The sequence below is a fragment of the Moschus berezovskii genome, chromosome 12 (genome assembly GCF_049115385.1).
Source record: "Moschus berezovskii isolate FMDL1 chromosome 12, NW_MosBer_1.0, whole genome shotgun sequence".
In the NCBI taxonomy this organism is placed as follows: domain Eukaryota; kingdom Metazoa; phylum Chordata; class Mammalia; order Artiodactyla; family Moschidae; genus Moschus; species Moschus berezovskii.
The window spans coordinates 97,506,281-97,522,585 of record NC_142471.1 but is presented as its reverse complement, the minus strand read 5'-3'; the positions used below and the strand labels follow the sequence as shown (position 1 = coordinate 97,522,585).

At 62.3% G+C, this 16,305-nt stretch overlaps 1 protein-coding gene across 3 annotated transcripts in view; it reads right to left on the bottom strand.

Moving 5' to 3' along the window:
* Window positions 1–10,178, bottom strand: part of KNDC1 (kinase non-catalytic C-lobe domain containing 1) — a 53,632-nt gene extending 43,454 nt beyond the window's left edge. For all 3 annotated transcript variants that reach the window (XM_088842444.1, XM_088842445.1, XM_088842446.1), the window contains exons 1-3: window positions 10,026–10,178; window positions 4,209–4,407; window positions 3,883–3,941 (exon numbers count right to left, since the gene is read on the bottom strand). In XM_088842444.1, coding sequence (XP_088698570.1) covers window positions 3,883–3,941; window positions 4,209–4,407; window positions 10,026–10,127 — 360 coding nt within the window. In that variant the 5' untranslated portion in view covers window positions 10,128–10,178. The remainder of the gene's footprint in view (window positions 1–3,882; window positions 3,942–4,208; window positions 4,408–10,025) is intronic.
* Between the last annotated feature and the right edge of the window lie 6,127 nt (window positions 10,179–16,305).

The window sequence follows — 16,305 nt, the reverse complement described above, 5'->3', positions numbered from 1 at the left end:
ACATCTCGTGCCTGAGAATAATCTAGTAAAGGACATTCAAGTAAAACACAGGAGAGGCTTTAAACTGTTACTGAGACAGTAAATAAGGAGGAATAACGTGTTTCCAGAGGAGACCACAAACTGCACGGGTGTGAGTTCTCCCCAAACTGAGGCGCAGACTGAGCCAGTCTAGTCACACGCCAGCAGAGCTGCTCACGGAAGCTGACACCAAATCCAAGCCTTCCGTGGAAGAAGGCAGACTTCAGAGCAGCCAGGACGCTTCTGAAAGGAACAGGGAGTGAGCCCTTCCCCCGTGAGACACTGGGCTCCTCGTGGAGCCGGGATTGCTGATAAATGCAGGGTACAGACCCCCCTGGACTAGAGCAGAGGTCTGGGAAGTAGACCTACTTTTGTCTGGACTGGGGTGTGTGTGGCTTAGCTGGAGGGTGCCCAAGGCGAGCCAAAAAACAGCTGGAAAGACCCTTTTCTACACAGAAAAGGATGAACTTGGATCCTTGGCTCACATTACATAAAAAAATCCACCTCGGGTAGATTAAATGTGACCAACAAAACCTTTAAAACTCTTGGTAGAAAATGCCAGCAAGTATCTGCGGGACCTTGAGGTGGGAAAGGTTTCTTGAGGCAAAAAACGAAACAGACCACAAACAGTGAGAGAAAGCACTGTCGCCCACAGACTGGCACCTGCCGTCCGCCTCTGCGAGGGCCAGGCCAGGCGCTGCTGCAGCTGCCGACCCTCAACACTCCTGAAAGGAGCTCGCGGTGGAGAGCAGGACTGAGGCCCTCCGCTCTGGGGAAGGGGGCGGGACAGCTCTTCAGGCAGACAGATGCCGTCAGGACCCAACTGTATGCGCCCCGTTTCTGCATCTCCTCGTTTCCAGAAGAGCACTGAGATCCCGCATGGTGACGTCTGCTCCCTGTGACCGGCAGAAACCTTCTGCAAGGATATGTGTTTGGGCTTCCCTGGTGGCTCAGTGGTGAAGAACCTGCCTGCTGATGCAGGAGACACGAATTCGATCCCCGGTTCAAGAAGAGCGCACAGCCGGTGGAGCAACAAAGCCCGTGAGCCGCGACTACGGGGCCTGAGCACTGGGGCCTGCGGGCGACGACCGCTGAGCCCGCGGGCCTGGAGCCCGAGCTCCACAGCAGGAGAAGACACTGCAGTGAGGGGCCCGCAGGCTGCAGTGAGAGTAGCTCCTGCTGGTCACAACTCGTGGAAAGCCTGCACAGCCGATGAAGACGTAAACAAATAATAACATCTAAAAGATGAAAGAAAAAATAGGAGCTTGACTGCACACAGGTGGTGCAGTGCTAAAGAATCTACCTGTCAACGCAGGAAACGCACGAGACACAGGTTCCATCCCTGAGTCAGGAAGATCCCCTGGAGGAGGAAATGACTACCCGCTCCGGTATTCCTGCCTGGACAATCCCACGGACAGAGGAGCCTGGGGACCCGGTCCACGGGGTCACAGAGTCGGACACGACTGAATGGTTGAGCACGCACCCACGCCACTTCCCCTTCACCAAATCACATACACACTGACCTCCCCCCGCCCCTCTGGAGCACTTTCTCAGACATGTCTGAAATGCTGTCTGCTGGACGGAGAAGGCAATGGCAAGCCACTCCAGTACTCTTGCCTGGAAAATCGCATGGACAGAGGAGCCTGGTGGGCTACAGTCCATGGAGTCGCTACTAGTCGGACACGACTGAGCGACTTCACTTTCACTTTTCACTTTGACACATTGGAGAAGGAAATGGCAACCCACTCCAGTGTTCTTGCCTGGAGAATCCTGGGGACGGGGGAGCCTGGTGGGCTGCCATCTATGGGGTCACGCAGAGTCGGACACGACTGAGGTGACTCAGCAGCAGCAGCAGCAGCAGGACTGTCGTCTCATCTTGCCCCAAAGGAAACGTAACTCGCAAGTCTCACATTGTGCATTTTTTTAACTCAACACCACCAATAATTTGACTATATTATAAATGACAGGGCTCCCTTGGTGGTAGAGTGGCTAAGAATCCACCTGCCAATGCAGGGGACATGGGTCTGACCCCTGCGCTGGGAAGACTCCACTTGCCGAAGATAGACTATGCTGCTGCACTGCCACTGCTGAGCTCGAGCTCTGCGGCCGGAGCCACAGCGACCAAGCCTGCACGTCGCAGGGCCTGGCAGCGACCGAGCCCGCACTCCCCTGGACCTGCAAGCCGTGGTGACTGAGCCTGCACGTCGCAGGGCCTGGCAGCGACCGAGCCCGCACTCCCCTGGACCTGCAAGCCGCGGTGACTGAGCCTGCACGTCGCAGGGCCTGGCAGCGACCGAGCCCGCACTTGCCGGGCCTGCAAGCCGCGGTGACTGAGCCTGCACGTCGCAGGGCCCGGCAGTGACCGAGCCCGCACTTGCCGGGCCTGCAAGCCGTGGTGACTGAGCCTGCATGTCGCAGGGCCCGGCAGTGACCAAGCCCGCACTCGCCTGGACCTGCAAGCCGCGGTGACGAGCCCGCGCGCCCAGAGCCTGTGCGCAGCAATGAGAGAAGCCACTGCGGTGAGAAAGCCCGCACAAAGCAACGAAGACTCAGTGCAATAAATAAATAAAGCCAGGAAAAAGTTTCTAAAAAAAGAAGGACCGATAGACTTTCTGTTCTTTTCATCAGAGGATGCCTTCAGGCAGTTTTTCTCAAAGCATGGTTCCAGAGACCACACAGCTTCACAGTGGAAGGCTGCAGGGGCTCCCAGGGCCGTGGGCCGGGCGCGGGCACGGCAGACTGGCTGCAGACGCCGTGTTGAGAGCCAGGCCTTCAGGAGGGTTACAAACAGGTGAACGATGCCACTGTCCTCGCCACTTTTGTGGGGAAAATACTGCTACTTTTCATGAAAGTGCGTTACACGTGTGAACGTGGAATGGGCTTATGATCGTTACTGTTAAATGAGTTAGTAGCTGGGCTTTTCCTGCATTTCTCCATTTTATCCGTGACACAGTGAGCACTGGCAGGTGTGACTCACACAAAGCTCTCTGGAGACTTGATTTCTAGGGTAAGGGTTCCAAGAACCAAAGAGTCTGAGAACTGCTGCCTCAAGGAAGTGAGATGTCACGTTCCACAGTGAACACGACATCTGCAATCCTGACAAAACAGAGGAAAATACGGGGAGAAAAGCAGAACAACTGGAGACAGATGGGCCTGCCAGGCCCCACCCCCCCTACAGGACCATCATCTGGGGTCACCCGGGGAGGCGGGCCTGTAGGTGCTGGTCTCTCCGAGCAGGGGGAGCATGCCCCCGGGCCCTCCCAGCTCTGCAGTGACCGGGCTGGGAGGTCGTGCTGGACGCTCTGAGGCCACGCAGAGCAGCACCGACCCCAGCAGGCCTGCCTCCCCCCGCCCCAGCGAAGGACGTGATGCCAGTGCAGAAAAGGAAGTTCCAGGGGCTGAGATGCAGCAGGAGGCTCTTTTCAGGAAGCTGAATGGCACAGGTGGGCCCTCCCTCCTCTAGGTCTCTGCCTGCCTCACTGCACTGGGGGCACCCAGGGGTTCACCTTGCTGGGCAAGGCCTGGTGGCCTCGGTGACCTTGACCCGAGTGTTCCTGGTGTGGCTGCGGCTCACACTCTTGGGGGGTTCTCCAGGCCACAAGCTTCCCACGAGTGGCCCCGCCAGTCCTTCAGGGGAGCTGTGACTCCTGCCAGCCACCACTGGTAATTTTAGGTGCTTTTAACATCTTAAATATAGTCAGTTCACACTCAGACAACATGCCAGGCGCGCAGTGAGGAGCCGACAGCCAGAAGCATGCTGCCGCTGGAGCCTAGCGGCAGGGTGAGTGCCCCACGCAGCCCCTCGGAGGGGACTCCCGGCACTCGTGGAGGGGCCCATGTGCCGGCCTCCTTGCTGCCACTTACCTCAAAGGTGTTCCCCGTCACATCGAACTCTGGGGGCACAAAAGCTCCCTCAGGGTCATCTGGGGAGGGAAGAGAAGGTGCCACTCACACGGTGACCCCCCAACACATGTCAGGTGAGACGGGCCGCTAGGCTCTTCCTGGATGGGGGAGCTGCATGCACCTGGGGCCCAGCCAGGACCACCCTCCAGTGGGGCCCAGTCCTCGGCCTCCCCTCACCCAGGGCCAGATAGGTTGCTGTGGAAACCCAGCTCCAGATCATGGCGCCCCGGGCGGGGGCCGCATCCCCGCGGGCCTCATTACGGCCGCATTCGCCGTGCGGGCCTCACCGCTGAGCTGCTCCATGAAACACACGTTCCCGCTGGTGTTGAAGGCCAGCGTGTCGGGCGTGATGCACAGGGTCTGGAAGATGGCCGAGTGGGCAACGCTCCGCATCGCCAGGCTGCACTCCAGGCACACGGCCCAGGCCTCCTGCTCGCTCAGGCCGCTGTCCCGCAGAGAGAGGATGTCGGCCAGGGACACGTTCTCCTGCCGAGACAGCCTGGGCTGAGCCCTGGGCGCCTGCGGAGGGGCGGAGGCCTGGGGACGAGACCCCACGGCCGCCCCCACGTCTGGATCTGACTCAGCTGTGGCCCTGCCACCCACACATGCACTTGTGTGCACACAGCACACTAACACACTGCCGTGCGTATGTGCACGCACACCCACCTGCTGTCCCCATACACGCACACAACTCTCACACGTTTACTTAGTCATCAGAGGCACAGGCATGCAAAACCTGCACATCCACACACTTGTGCCCACATGGCCACGCAAGTCACATCTGCACGAGCATATTCATCAGCAGGCGCTCACAGTACACAGGTGCACACATTTCGGACAACCTGTACCTCACCGCCCTTTTCCAGGCCATTGTTTCCAGGCCCTGATCAGCCCTGTGTGTCTGTATGTTCACACATCACCCACCTAAAGAGGGGACGGGGCACAGAGGGAGCCAGACTGGGAGCTGACGGGGAAGCATGCGGGCAGTGGTCAGGAAAGGGCCTGGACACCCAGCCTCAGAGTGGAAGTGGAGAATGGAGTGAGTGGGGGTGAGAAGGAGGGGTGAGTGGGGTGGGGAGTAGGGGTGATTGGGGGTAGAGAGTAGGGGTGAGTGGGGGTGGGGAGTAGGGGTGAGTGGAGTAAGTGGAATGAAGAGTAAGGGTGGGGAGTAGGGGTGATTGAGGGTGAAGAGTAGGGGTGAGTGGGGGTGGGGAGTAGGGGTGAGTGGAGTGAGTGGGGTGGAGAGTAAGGGTGGGGAGAAGGGGTGAGTGGGGGTGGGGAGTTGGGGTGAGTGGGGTTGGAAAGTAGGGGTGAGAGGGGTGGGGAGCAGGGGTGAGTGGGGTGAGCGGGGTTGAAGAGCAGGGGTGAGGGGGGTGAGCAGGGTTGGAGAGTAGGGGTGAGTAGGGTGAGCGGGGTTGGAGAGTAGGGGTGAGGGGGGTGGTACAGAAGAGAGGTCCCCAGCTTCCTGTCCTTATCAAGCTTCTGCGTCCAGCCTCCACTGCCCCTGCCCTAGTGCGCAGAGTGTTCTCAGGTGTAGCTGAGCTCAGGTCCTGAAAGGAGCCTCTGCCTCCTGCCTGTAAACTTCTCCCCTTCCCTGCATGGGGTCCCGAGCCATAACCAAAGAGATGAAGAGTTTAAAGGGAGGAACAGTAGGCTGGGTGGCAGTGTGTGCGTGCAGCGCTGGGGGACGGAGGTGGATGGGGCGGGTCCGGTCAGGTGACTTGGTTTCTCCCACCGTCCACGTCCTTCTCAGCTCAGGAAGGGGCTCGGTGCCATCTTCTTGGGCCTGCCCTGCTCTTTCTGTTGGGTGTGGCGTTAAGATGGGTGAAGATAAGGCAGCCCCAGGGCTCACAGCTCCCAGAGCCGGGATGGAGGGGCCCGGGCCAAGCTCCGGAAGTGTGTTGACCCTGCGGGAGGGTGGACGGACGTCTTAAAAGGAGAATCCTGAGCAAAGAGTGGAGCACGCGGTCAGACCGGGGCAGCAGACAGTGAATCCAAAACCTTGGCTTCTGAACCTGCCGGCTGCATCCGGTTCTCCCGTAAGAGGTCATCCACGTTCATCTCGCGCAGGGCCTGTCCCCCAGGACCCTGAGGACTCAGAGCCCGAGGCGCCTGGGGGTGCCGCGGGGCCTGGTTAAAGAGGTACTGGGCACTGTGTGCACAGAGTCGCACGCCCGCATACCAAGAGGCCCATGTACATGCACACAGACACACACAGTCCGCAGCCCGAGGGCCCCATGGGCTTGGCTGTAAGGAGGACGCATCTGAGTCGGTGCCACTGCAGCGGCCTCGCTGACTCTCACTGGCCGTGGCCACGCGGGCATCAGGCCTGCCTGCTTACACAGACAGACCTGCTGCCAGGAGAAGGCGCCCAGGGTAGGCCCATGGCTCCTGACCCAGGGCCAGGCCTCTGCTGCCCTACCCAGTGGACAATTCTCTGGTTGAGAGAGACCCTCAGGAAAGCCGGAGCCCTGCACCCACGGATGGGGGAGCCCCTGCAGGGTTTCTGTGTGGCTCTGTGGGGTGATGCCCAAGAGCCGCTAGTCAGTGCTTCCATTCAGCGGAGTCCGCCCCACCAGGCAAGATGGTCTCAGACCCCCCGAAACCCCACTACTGCAGCGGGAGGCAGGATTCAGCTGAAGCAGGTTCCGGCACACCCAGGGAAGGTCCTGCCACATGACAACGGACCCCGGACCCTGGGCCCATGCCTTCCTCTGAGACCTGCCCCTCTGGTCCACCCTACTCAGGCCCAGGCAGGAGAAGGGACCCTTCCTTGCCTGGATCTGGGGCTCAGGGAGGCCAGGCGGGTGCCAAGCTGACTTGACCAGTGGGCCCAGACAAGGCCCGAGGGGCCAGGCCACGTTGCCTGTGCAGGGCCTTCAGGCTACCAGCCCCGCTTGAACTCCCACCTGCTAGACGGGAGCCGAGGCTCTTCCCTGAGGGGCAGCTCGGGACCCTGTGGACCCTGAGCCTTGTGCCAAGCAGGCCCCCGTTCACACCCGAGGCGACAGGACTTGGAGGCTGGCAGGGGCTTCACAGCTGAGGCAGATGTTTGTGGGCGGTGGGGGCAGGGGACAGCGACATGTTAGGAATAGACAAGCCGGTGAGGCTCCGGCGGACAGCTGAGTTCCCCCTGCCTCCGGGCGCCCGGGACCCACCAGGGCTGTGGCAGGCGGGGTCACTTCCATCCTGCCACTGCCCACATGGCCAGATCCAGACACCGCGGCCAGTGGTCACTGGCTCCAAGTTCTGGGTATAGACCCAACCTTCTGGGCAGGTCCAGAAGGTTCTCCAGAACCCAGCCGGGGCTCGCACCCCACCCCTCAGCACTGCCCAGCAGGATGCTGCCTGGTGGGCCACGGGCTAGGTCTGTGGGTGGGCCTCCCAGGGCAGTTAGAGCATGGGTAGACATGGGCAGACTCTGGCAGCCGTGTGGGCAGAGGCTCAGTGTCTGTCCCGGCTGGGAGGAGAGCAGGGGAGGTGGGGGATGCAGCCTTCCCGGGCAGCCCCGTTGTCACGCTGGGTCCCAGACGGGGGTCTCCTGCCGCCAGCCGGTTAAGCGAGGTGCTGGCCAGCGGAAGCGTCTGTCTCTCTGGGGCGGGACATGGGCCAGGCTGCCTGGGCCATGGGACCCCTCCACGGGCCATTCTGCATGTTTCAAACACTGCCCCTCTGCCTGCAGACCCCCCGGCCCAGCCCAGCTCCCAGCCCACAGGCGCCAGGGAGACAGATGTCTTGCTGGACTTGGGGGGGCAGTAAGAACACTCCCTCAGGGGAGCCTTGGGACTGGGAGACCCTGCCCCCCGAAGGCCCCTGAAGACCAGGGCTGCCTGCCGCCTGTGGCTGACATCTGCCCCTCCCGGACAGCTCTGCCTGCTCTGCTCTGGCCTTTACGGGTGCCAGTGTGGGGGTGCTGCCTGCTGGTGGCCAGGGCCCGGGGGGCCAGGACCTTGCTGGGCGGTGCCGGCCCTGAGTTCTCATGCCCACATGTCGCCCATGCATCCCCAGATCAGGTCCCAGAGTGAAGTTGCTGGGATGGCGGGGGGCACCCACACCCCACTACCAGACCCCTAACTGTTTTCCAAAGAGGTCGGTCTGCTCCACGCCGCCCACCCCGCAGGGAGGGCGGTCTGGCTCTCGCCAGCCTGGTGCTGGGGGAGGCAGTCACGGCAGTACATCTCATGTCCCGAGTGTAATGAGGTCAAACGTTTCCACACATGTTCACCAGCAATGTGAATTCTGTCCGTGGGCACAGCTGGGGAGGGACCATCCAGAGGCTCCTGCTGGGGGCTCCGGCTCATGGGACTCAGCTTATACAGTGAGCTATGTAAGCAGTGAACACCCGCGTCTCCTGCGCCATGTACAGTCCCCGTCAGAAGCTGCCCGTGTCCCGCCCACGGTTCCCTCTGGGGCTCCTGCAGCCTGGCCCTCCATCTCACACAGGATGGCCTTGGGGAATCAACCTGATGGCAAAGTGCTGTCGCGGGCAGTCCCACGTCCCTGACGGGACTTAAAGCCTTTAACACTGACCACACCCACTGTGTGCAGGCACCGGAATCTGGAGCAGGGACAGGACCTCAGCTGGAGCCCCAGGGACAGACCTCTGGGTTCAGAACACGCCCAGGGCAGTGCCTCGCATCAGGAGAGGCTGCGGCGAGAGGGGCCAGTTGTCCTGACTTCCTTGCTGGACAGACTACCACCGCAGCCTCCCACGACACCTGGAGGTCACGGCCACGGATGGCGGGGGCGGGGGCCCCGGCCCCATGCACCGGGCTCAGCGGGGGCTGCTCCATCCCCAAGGCGCTGCTACGGCTATCAGAGGGCATCAGGGCTCCTCAGTGGGACAGACGGTGGGCTCAGGGTGGAGGCTTTGGGTCCAAACCCTGCTCTGCCTGCCCTGTTTACTGGGCACCCGTCACAGCTCGGTGTGTCAGGCTCAGAGGAGGCCCTAGAGGCGTGGGGCGGTCGGTGCAGAGAGGCCGTGTGGAGAACCACGTCCCGCGTCTGCCTCAGAGGGTGATTCTGGGGACGTGAGGTTTCCAGCAGACACTTTAGGAACCTGCCCTCCAGGAGCATCTGCAGGCTGTGTGTCGGGAGCGCCCTTCACTCCTCCATAAAGCCATGGAGATACCCACAGTTATTTATTCCCTGCGGTTCCCTCCGCAGCCCTCTCTCTCACCAAATCCAGGCCACGGCGCGTGGGGGTAGGGTGGGGAGGCAGCACCCTCCCCCACCCCGGGCACTACCCCCTCCGCAGACTCTGAAGGACTGTTTCTAGGGCATGAGCCCCTCTGTCCTCAGAACCAGCTTGGCTAAGGACGTGGGCAGGGACCAGCTGGGGGCAAGGGCCCCAGGGACTACAGTGATGGTTTCTGTGACCCTCTAGTTCAGGAGGGCGGGTGGGTCTGTCTGCAGACCCCACAGATGGGCATGTGCTGGGACCGGGGCTCTGCAAAGACCCCAAAGCCTGGGGAGCAGCTGAGCTATCCAGCGGCCACCTCTCCCGTGGCCAGGACTGGCCTGTTCAAGGGCCACGCACAGGGTCTCCATCCGACCCTGACCTACAGAGCTACCTGACGGACCCAGGCCCAGGGGCAGCTTCTCCGACGGGGTTGCAGGCAAACTGGCTCTAGAGGCACTTGGGCTGGGTCAGTGGCCAGAAGCCCCACAGGACAGAGCCTCCGGCCCCGGGGAGCCCGGTTGGGGGCTCAGGACTTGGGCTCCTGACTGAAGGCCCGGAGTCGGTCGTCAGTCACAGGGCCCCCACCCCCACACCACCAACTCCCAAACAGGCCTGACTGGACTCTCTGCCCGGAGTCCCCGCTCACCTCCTAGGACCGCGGCGAGGGCGAGCACCGGGCTGGGCCTGGGGCCAAAGCACCCGCGCTCAGCCCCCCAACATCTGTAACCCCGGGCCCACCCCTGCAGGGCGCCGACGTCCCCACCAACGGCCCACAGCTGCTGTCCGGTGGGGAGGGGGCGGTGAGAACAGCTGCGGGGTCCCCTGCGGCCGGGACCTGGCCGCGGGGGCCGGGGGCTTGGGGGTCTCTCCGCGAACCCCTCGGTGGGGGTGGTGGGAGTCCCGCCGTGGGGCGGGGACTCACCTCGTCTTCTGGCAGAGTGGGGAGCGGTTCGAAGTCGTAGAAGTCCAGGTCCTTGCTGTCCTCCTCATAAAAAGCCGCCGCGGCCCGGTCCATGGTCTGCATCCTTGGGCGCGCCGCCCCCGGAGCCGCCGCGTCCTCGCCGCCCGAGGTCCGCACGGCCGGCGCCCCTCCTACCCTGGCCTCGCCGCCCGCGGCCCCGGCTCCCCGGCCGCCGGCTGGCTCCGCGCGCCGGGCTGGTTCTGCGCTCCGGGGCTGGCTCCGCGCGCCTGGCCGGTTCCGCGCTCCGGGCCGGCTCCGCGCTCCGGGCCGGCTCCGAGCTCCGGGCCTGGCTCCGCGCTCCTGGCCGGCTCCGCGCTCCGGGCCGGCTCCGCGCTCCGGGCCTGGCTCCGGGCGCCGGGCCGGTTCCGCGCGCCGGGCCGGTTCCGCGCTCCGGGCCGGCTCCGCGCTCCGGGCCTGGCTCCGCGCTCTTGGCCGGTTCCGCGCTCCGGGCCGGTTCCGCGCTCCGGGCCTGGCTCCGCGCGCCGGGCCGGTTCTGCGCTCCGGGGCTGGCCCTGCGCTCCGGGCCGGCTCCGCGCTCCCGGCCGGCTACGCGCGCCGGGCCGCCATGGCAACGCGCCCGCGCCCCCGCCCCGCCGCCCCCGCGCCCCGCCCGCGCGCTGCCGCAGTGACTCCCGAGCAGGGCGGGGGTGGGGACGCCTGGGCGCCGGACCAGGGCACTCGGAGGGCCGCCTCTGGGGCCTTCGGGGGATTTTGTCCCTCGGGATGTTAGCCGTTTCCGGGGGCTGTGCTGGGGGCGCTGGAGGTCTGTGCGCGGCGGGCGCCGTGCGGCGGCGGGGCGGGTGTTCCTGAGCGGTGCGTCGCAGGCTGCCGCGGGGTCTGCGCCCACCTGGGCACACGGAGCGGGGGCCGTGGTCCACCCCGAGGAGGCTGGCAAGCGGGTACCCCACCTTCCGCGGGTACCCCGCTCCCGCCCCCACCGGCCGAGGGCGGGGCTGCCGCAGTCCCCGGGGGGCGGGGGTTGGCGGCTGCAGAGGCTCCCGGGGTGGGTGGGGGGAGCCCGGGGAGAGGGGCGCCGGGGGGACGGCAGGAGCGCGGGTCGGGAGGAGACCGGGAGGGCACCCGCGTGAGCAGCTGCGCTCTGGCCGGCGGGCTTCTTCAGTTAGCCCGATGGGTGACACTCAGAACAAACACTTGGAGCCCCATCCCAACGTTGCCAGCCGGCTGTGGAAAGGAAAACGGAACAGACAACCCCTCCCTCAATTTGGCGGCTTCCGGGCTGACCCTTCACCGCCCCCTTAGGTTCTGTGGGCCAGTTTCCTCCGCACCAGGGCCAGCCTTGCCCCAAGCTGGGATCTGTGGCTGGGCAAAGAGCAGGACATTCTGACCCCAGCCCTGCAAAAATCCAGGGCGCTTCTCTCCCTGGGGTGTGAAGATCCAGGCCCCCACCACCGACCCCCCCAGCAGAGATCCAGACAGCACAGCACCCCCCTTTTCCACAGGAGGGGGCATGGTGGTCTCACCAACCTGTATGGGCATGGCTGGTTCCCCCCCCAGGTGGAGCAGTGGGCCAGAGCTCCCACAGGAGAGTGGGCACTGTGGCCAGGCCAGCCACACCCTCACAGCCTGGCGGGGCGCACAGCGGTCGCTCTGTAAACACTGCTGTGTGAAGAAGCAGACTTGTGGTGAGCCCTGCAGAGTCCCAGGATGCGGGGGACGGATTCCATCCTGGCTCAGGGCTCGGGGCCTCGGGGCCTGCGATGTGATCCCAGCGGGGCACTCAGGTCAGGGGAGAAGCCGGGGACAGTGAGGCCTCAGGCTGGTGGCCGGGGCTCCGGGCAGCCTCACCTTATGCAGCGCACCCCAGGCACCTGAAGCAGAAAGGGCTCCGGCTGTCTGGGCGCTGAGAGCAGCTGCCGGCATGTCTGGGCTGTGGGCGGGCACTGCCCGGCGTCTCAGAAGGAGGAGCCCTGCTCCAGGGCTCCAGCTGCGGCCTGGCGTGGACCCTGTGTCTGCAGAGCTGTACTGCGTGGTTGGGGGCTGCCGCCTCCCTGTCCAGGGCTGGTGTCGAAGGGCTGCTGAAGCCGGCGTGTGGCCTTGACACCCTGGCCCGCCAGCTGGCCTCCGTGCCCTCTGGGAGCCTTGGGCTGTGTGCCGACTCTGTCACCTGGTTCTCGGGTCTCCGGGCTGCCAGGCCCAGGGTCTGGGGGCAAAGACCACCCCCTAACTGAAGGAGCCGTCTCACTGTGGGTGCTTCTGGGTCTAATGGCGTTGTCTGCTTTGGGAAGAGGGGCACCCAATCTGGTTAAAATACAGAGCACGCAGGCTGTAGATGCTGGCTGAGTCGGCTCTGGCTGTTGCAGCCGACAGGTGCTCAGCGGGCATCACCCATCTCCTTGGTCAGGCAGGGACCAGGCCCTGGCCCAGTGGGGAGGGGACCGGGGACTGGGGATCTGGGCCAGACGCTCCTGGCAGGGGCCGCACTGGCCTTTCTTCTTCTCCTGGAGAGTTGTGGTCACTGGTCTTCGTTGTTCAATGGAGTGACCAGACACTTATGCTGGGTGTTCTGTGAGTCTCACTGTGCGTTTGCACACTTGCCCATGCTTACGGCAGGCTTTGCTCCCAGGAAGGGTGTGGCCCCTGTGTCCTGGTGTGGTGGGTGCTTGTCAGTGTGGTTACGTGACCGCGACGTTGCTCTTGAGAGAGAGGGCTTCCAGATTGGGCCTCTCGGCCTCCCCAGAGCCGATGGGACGGCACAGGTGGGACATGGATCTCCAGGCAGAGCTGGGCCCACGCAGAGTTAAGGTCAGCCCCAGACAGGCCCGAGCCCTCTCGAGCAGACTGCAGGAAGGGACCCCTCACCCTGACTGAGGCGTCTCCAGCACTCGCTTGGTGAGCAGCCCACTTCCTGGGGGCCCTTGGTGTCACCAGAATCCTGCAGAGGCTTCCTAGCTCCATGGCCAAGGCCACGACCTGGAGGGCCCTACCTCCTCATCCCTCTGACCCCCCGACTCGCTCTGCTGCACCCTCATCTCCTCCAAGACCCTCCGTTGGCCTCCAAGCAGGCCCTGGACTGAGCGCCCTCCCCGGGTGCCCAGCCTCGGGCCTCCCCCGGCTCCCTCCAGCTCAGTGACCGGGGGGCTAAGCTCCGCGCGAGGCTTGGCCTTCGTCACGTGTGGACCCCGCCTGTTCTTCAGAGCCTGTCTCTCCTGGCTTCCGTGCGCGGTTCCTCTGAGTGCAGGGTAGGGGTAGAAGGGGGCACTGAGGGTGGGTTTTCAAAGCCTTGGCTCCTGTTTTCCCAGAAAGAATCTTGAAGAGCTGTCACACCGCTTGTACATTTGAAATTGACATCCGTGGCTTTCAAAAAATAAATGTAAATCATTGCAAAGAATGTAATTTCTGTTGTATAAATATTGACATTTTGCAATAAAGCTGTTAGTCATTCATGTAAATGTACCCAAGGAGCTAAAAACCAAAATGGTTTTGATACCCACTATCAATCAGTTAGAAAAAAAAAATGTAAAAAACCTCATAAACACGTTTTTCTTCAATAGTCAGGCATTCCCGTCATAACACTTTGCTCAAACTCATTACAGTCGTCTAACTCTGGCCAGAATTTTATCCTACTGTGGTGTATTTTTATGCTTGAAAATTTCCGTAGGTTTTCCATAATACTTCTCAACAAAATGCATGTAAGTTTTGATAAATTGAATACTTATTAGATAAAAATTTTAAACATTTTTGTTTTCAGTGACCATAAGACTCATTTTATGGTGTTATTCCCGAGATGGAGACACGCACACGAGGACCTCGGCGGCCGACCGGCTCCTGCCCGGGCGCCGGGGCTGGGCTGTCACTCGGTGGCCATCACTGCATGCCTGTCACTTTGTCCCTGCGCCGCTGGCCTCCGTTTGGCGGGTGAGGACCTGGCGAGCAGGAGGAGGCCCCCTCCACTGCTCTTCCCTGGGGCAGGGCTGGTCCTGATTCCAGCTCCCCCAGGACCCCAGCCCCATGGCACTCTCCTCAGAGGTCTGCGCACCCCTGCCCCCTGGGGGGAAGCCCGTCCTGCAGGTTCTGTCTGTGGGGACCTGTGCCCGGCTCCTTCCAGCTCTGGTTCCCCGCACGTGGACTCTGTTGATGTGACCAGTGTGGCGGACCCCGCAGAGACCCAAACCACTTCCTTTCACTCACGGATGGTGAATGCCCTTGCAGTCACACAGACATGCATCTGAGTTACGCTTCCCAGGAGATGGCGCGGCCAGGCTCGAGGGCTCGCATCTCAGGGCACATGCTGCCCACGCCTGCAGCCGAGCGCCTTGCCCTTCCCAGAGGCCACAGGCCGGTGCTGGGGGACAGGGTGAGGTCTCTGTCCACAATGGTCCCCCGTCTAGCTGAGCCGAGCTGCAACATTCCTGATTGGGAGCATTCGAAGACCCCAGATGCAATTTCTCACAGCTGGGGAGCTTGCGGGAGCCTGGGGTCCCTTTATGGATGGAGCCAGCAGGGTGCCTGCTGGAGGTGGGCAGAGTGATGGGGAACCCTGGTCAGAAAACTGTGTCTCTGACACACTCTTTCCTCCCCAAAGCTGTACGATTCTGACGCTAAATCAGCTGTCCCTTTAACTCTGACCGTAGATGTCCCCTTCCCCTCCCGCTGTGGGTCTTTGCTGCCCCCATGAACACCCAGGGGAAGTCTTGGCCCCAGAGCTCACAGCTGGGCTGGAGTGTTTTGGGCCGCCTCGGAGCCCCTTGGTTCCGGCGTGGACACCTGCTCTGCACCAGGTGTTGGCAGTGAGCTGCCTTCTGCTGGGACACAGATGAAGCCGCCAGCATGCTGTGGGGGAGCAGGTTCCGTGTGAGAGGGAGCCACTGCCCGCGGAGGGCAGGTCCTGGGGGCGCTAGAGAAGGGGCTGCAGGAAAACTACGGTCAACTGTCCACGGACTGAGGTCCCCCCCGAGGTATCAGGAGGAACAGCAGCGACGCCCTCACCCCCGTCCACCCCTGAGAGCCCATGGCAGCCGCCGTCCCGCCTTGCAGAGGAGCTTCCTGCTCTTTTTTCCATAGAATTTCACCACTAAGCGTATGTTGTTAAACACATAATTTAGTTTTGCTCATTTTTTTCTTTTTTGGTAATCTGTATAAGTGGAATCACACTGTGCGCATTTTCTTTTTTTGTCTGGATTCTCTCCCTCAGAGTTATTCTGGGAGCAGGAATCTCGTTACCGAGTTGTGTTAAATACACGAAACCACCGCTGGCGGACGTCTGGGCCGTCCTAGGTCTGGGGTGTCGGCTGGGACACATGCTGCTCGAACTGTGCAACCAATGTGCACCCGTTTTGGCCGGGTCAGCGATGACGCTGGCGCTTGAGTCCACGCATGTGCCCAGCCTCCGTCTGCGGGAAAGACTCTGAGCGTGTGCGAGTGTGAGTGTGTCCAGCGGTCTGTGGTCAGCCTGGCAGAAGCGCCCGTGGGAAGTCCCCCTGCTCTGACTCTGCCCCCACCCCTCCTTTTCCTCCTGAGCGTCTCAATGTCTGGCCCGTGAGAGTGGCTCCCAGCAGAGCCGTCCTGTTGGGGTCTGGCTGCAGTCTGCACGTCCCCAGGACGGAGGGGCAGCAGGTGTCCCAGCGCCCACCATGGGCACCTCCCTGTGGAATCAGGCCCCCTTCCCGTCTCTCATTTCTATTTCGTAGTTTTCATTGGGAGGACTTGCGTTTTCTCTACTGGATTTCTCATGACTGTTGGATGTATTCTGGTACCGTTGTAAATTGCTGTCTTTGTAAAACTGTTGTTTCCTGTGAAGCGCTGGCCCACCGGGGTCAGGTTGGCTCTTGCCCGTGACCTTGTGTCCAGCAGTGTGCCAGCCCTACTGAGTCGTTCTGGTCGGGACCGACCTGGGCTTCCTGTGGCGATCACGCCCCTGGGAGTCAGCTCAGCTTCTCGGTTTCTATCATCACCATGCCTTCCACCCTGGGACCGCAGGACCACTGAGCACTGAGCAGGCTTGGCAAGACGGTCTTCTGGGCTGAGTTCCCAAGGTGAGCAGTTGGGCTTCACTTCATCACGGTCAAGCATAGTTTTGCTGTAGATTTTTACAGGTTAATGAAGTTCACTTTTATGGCTAATTTGGCAAAGGCTCTGTTTTGTTTGTTTGTTTAAAGGGGGCTTCTGAGGTGGCCCTGGTGATAAAGAACCCTCCTGCCAATGCAGAAGATGTGAGAGATGCGGGTCTGATTCCTGGGCTGGGAGACCCTGGAGGAGGGCGTGGCGACCCACCCCAGTGTTC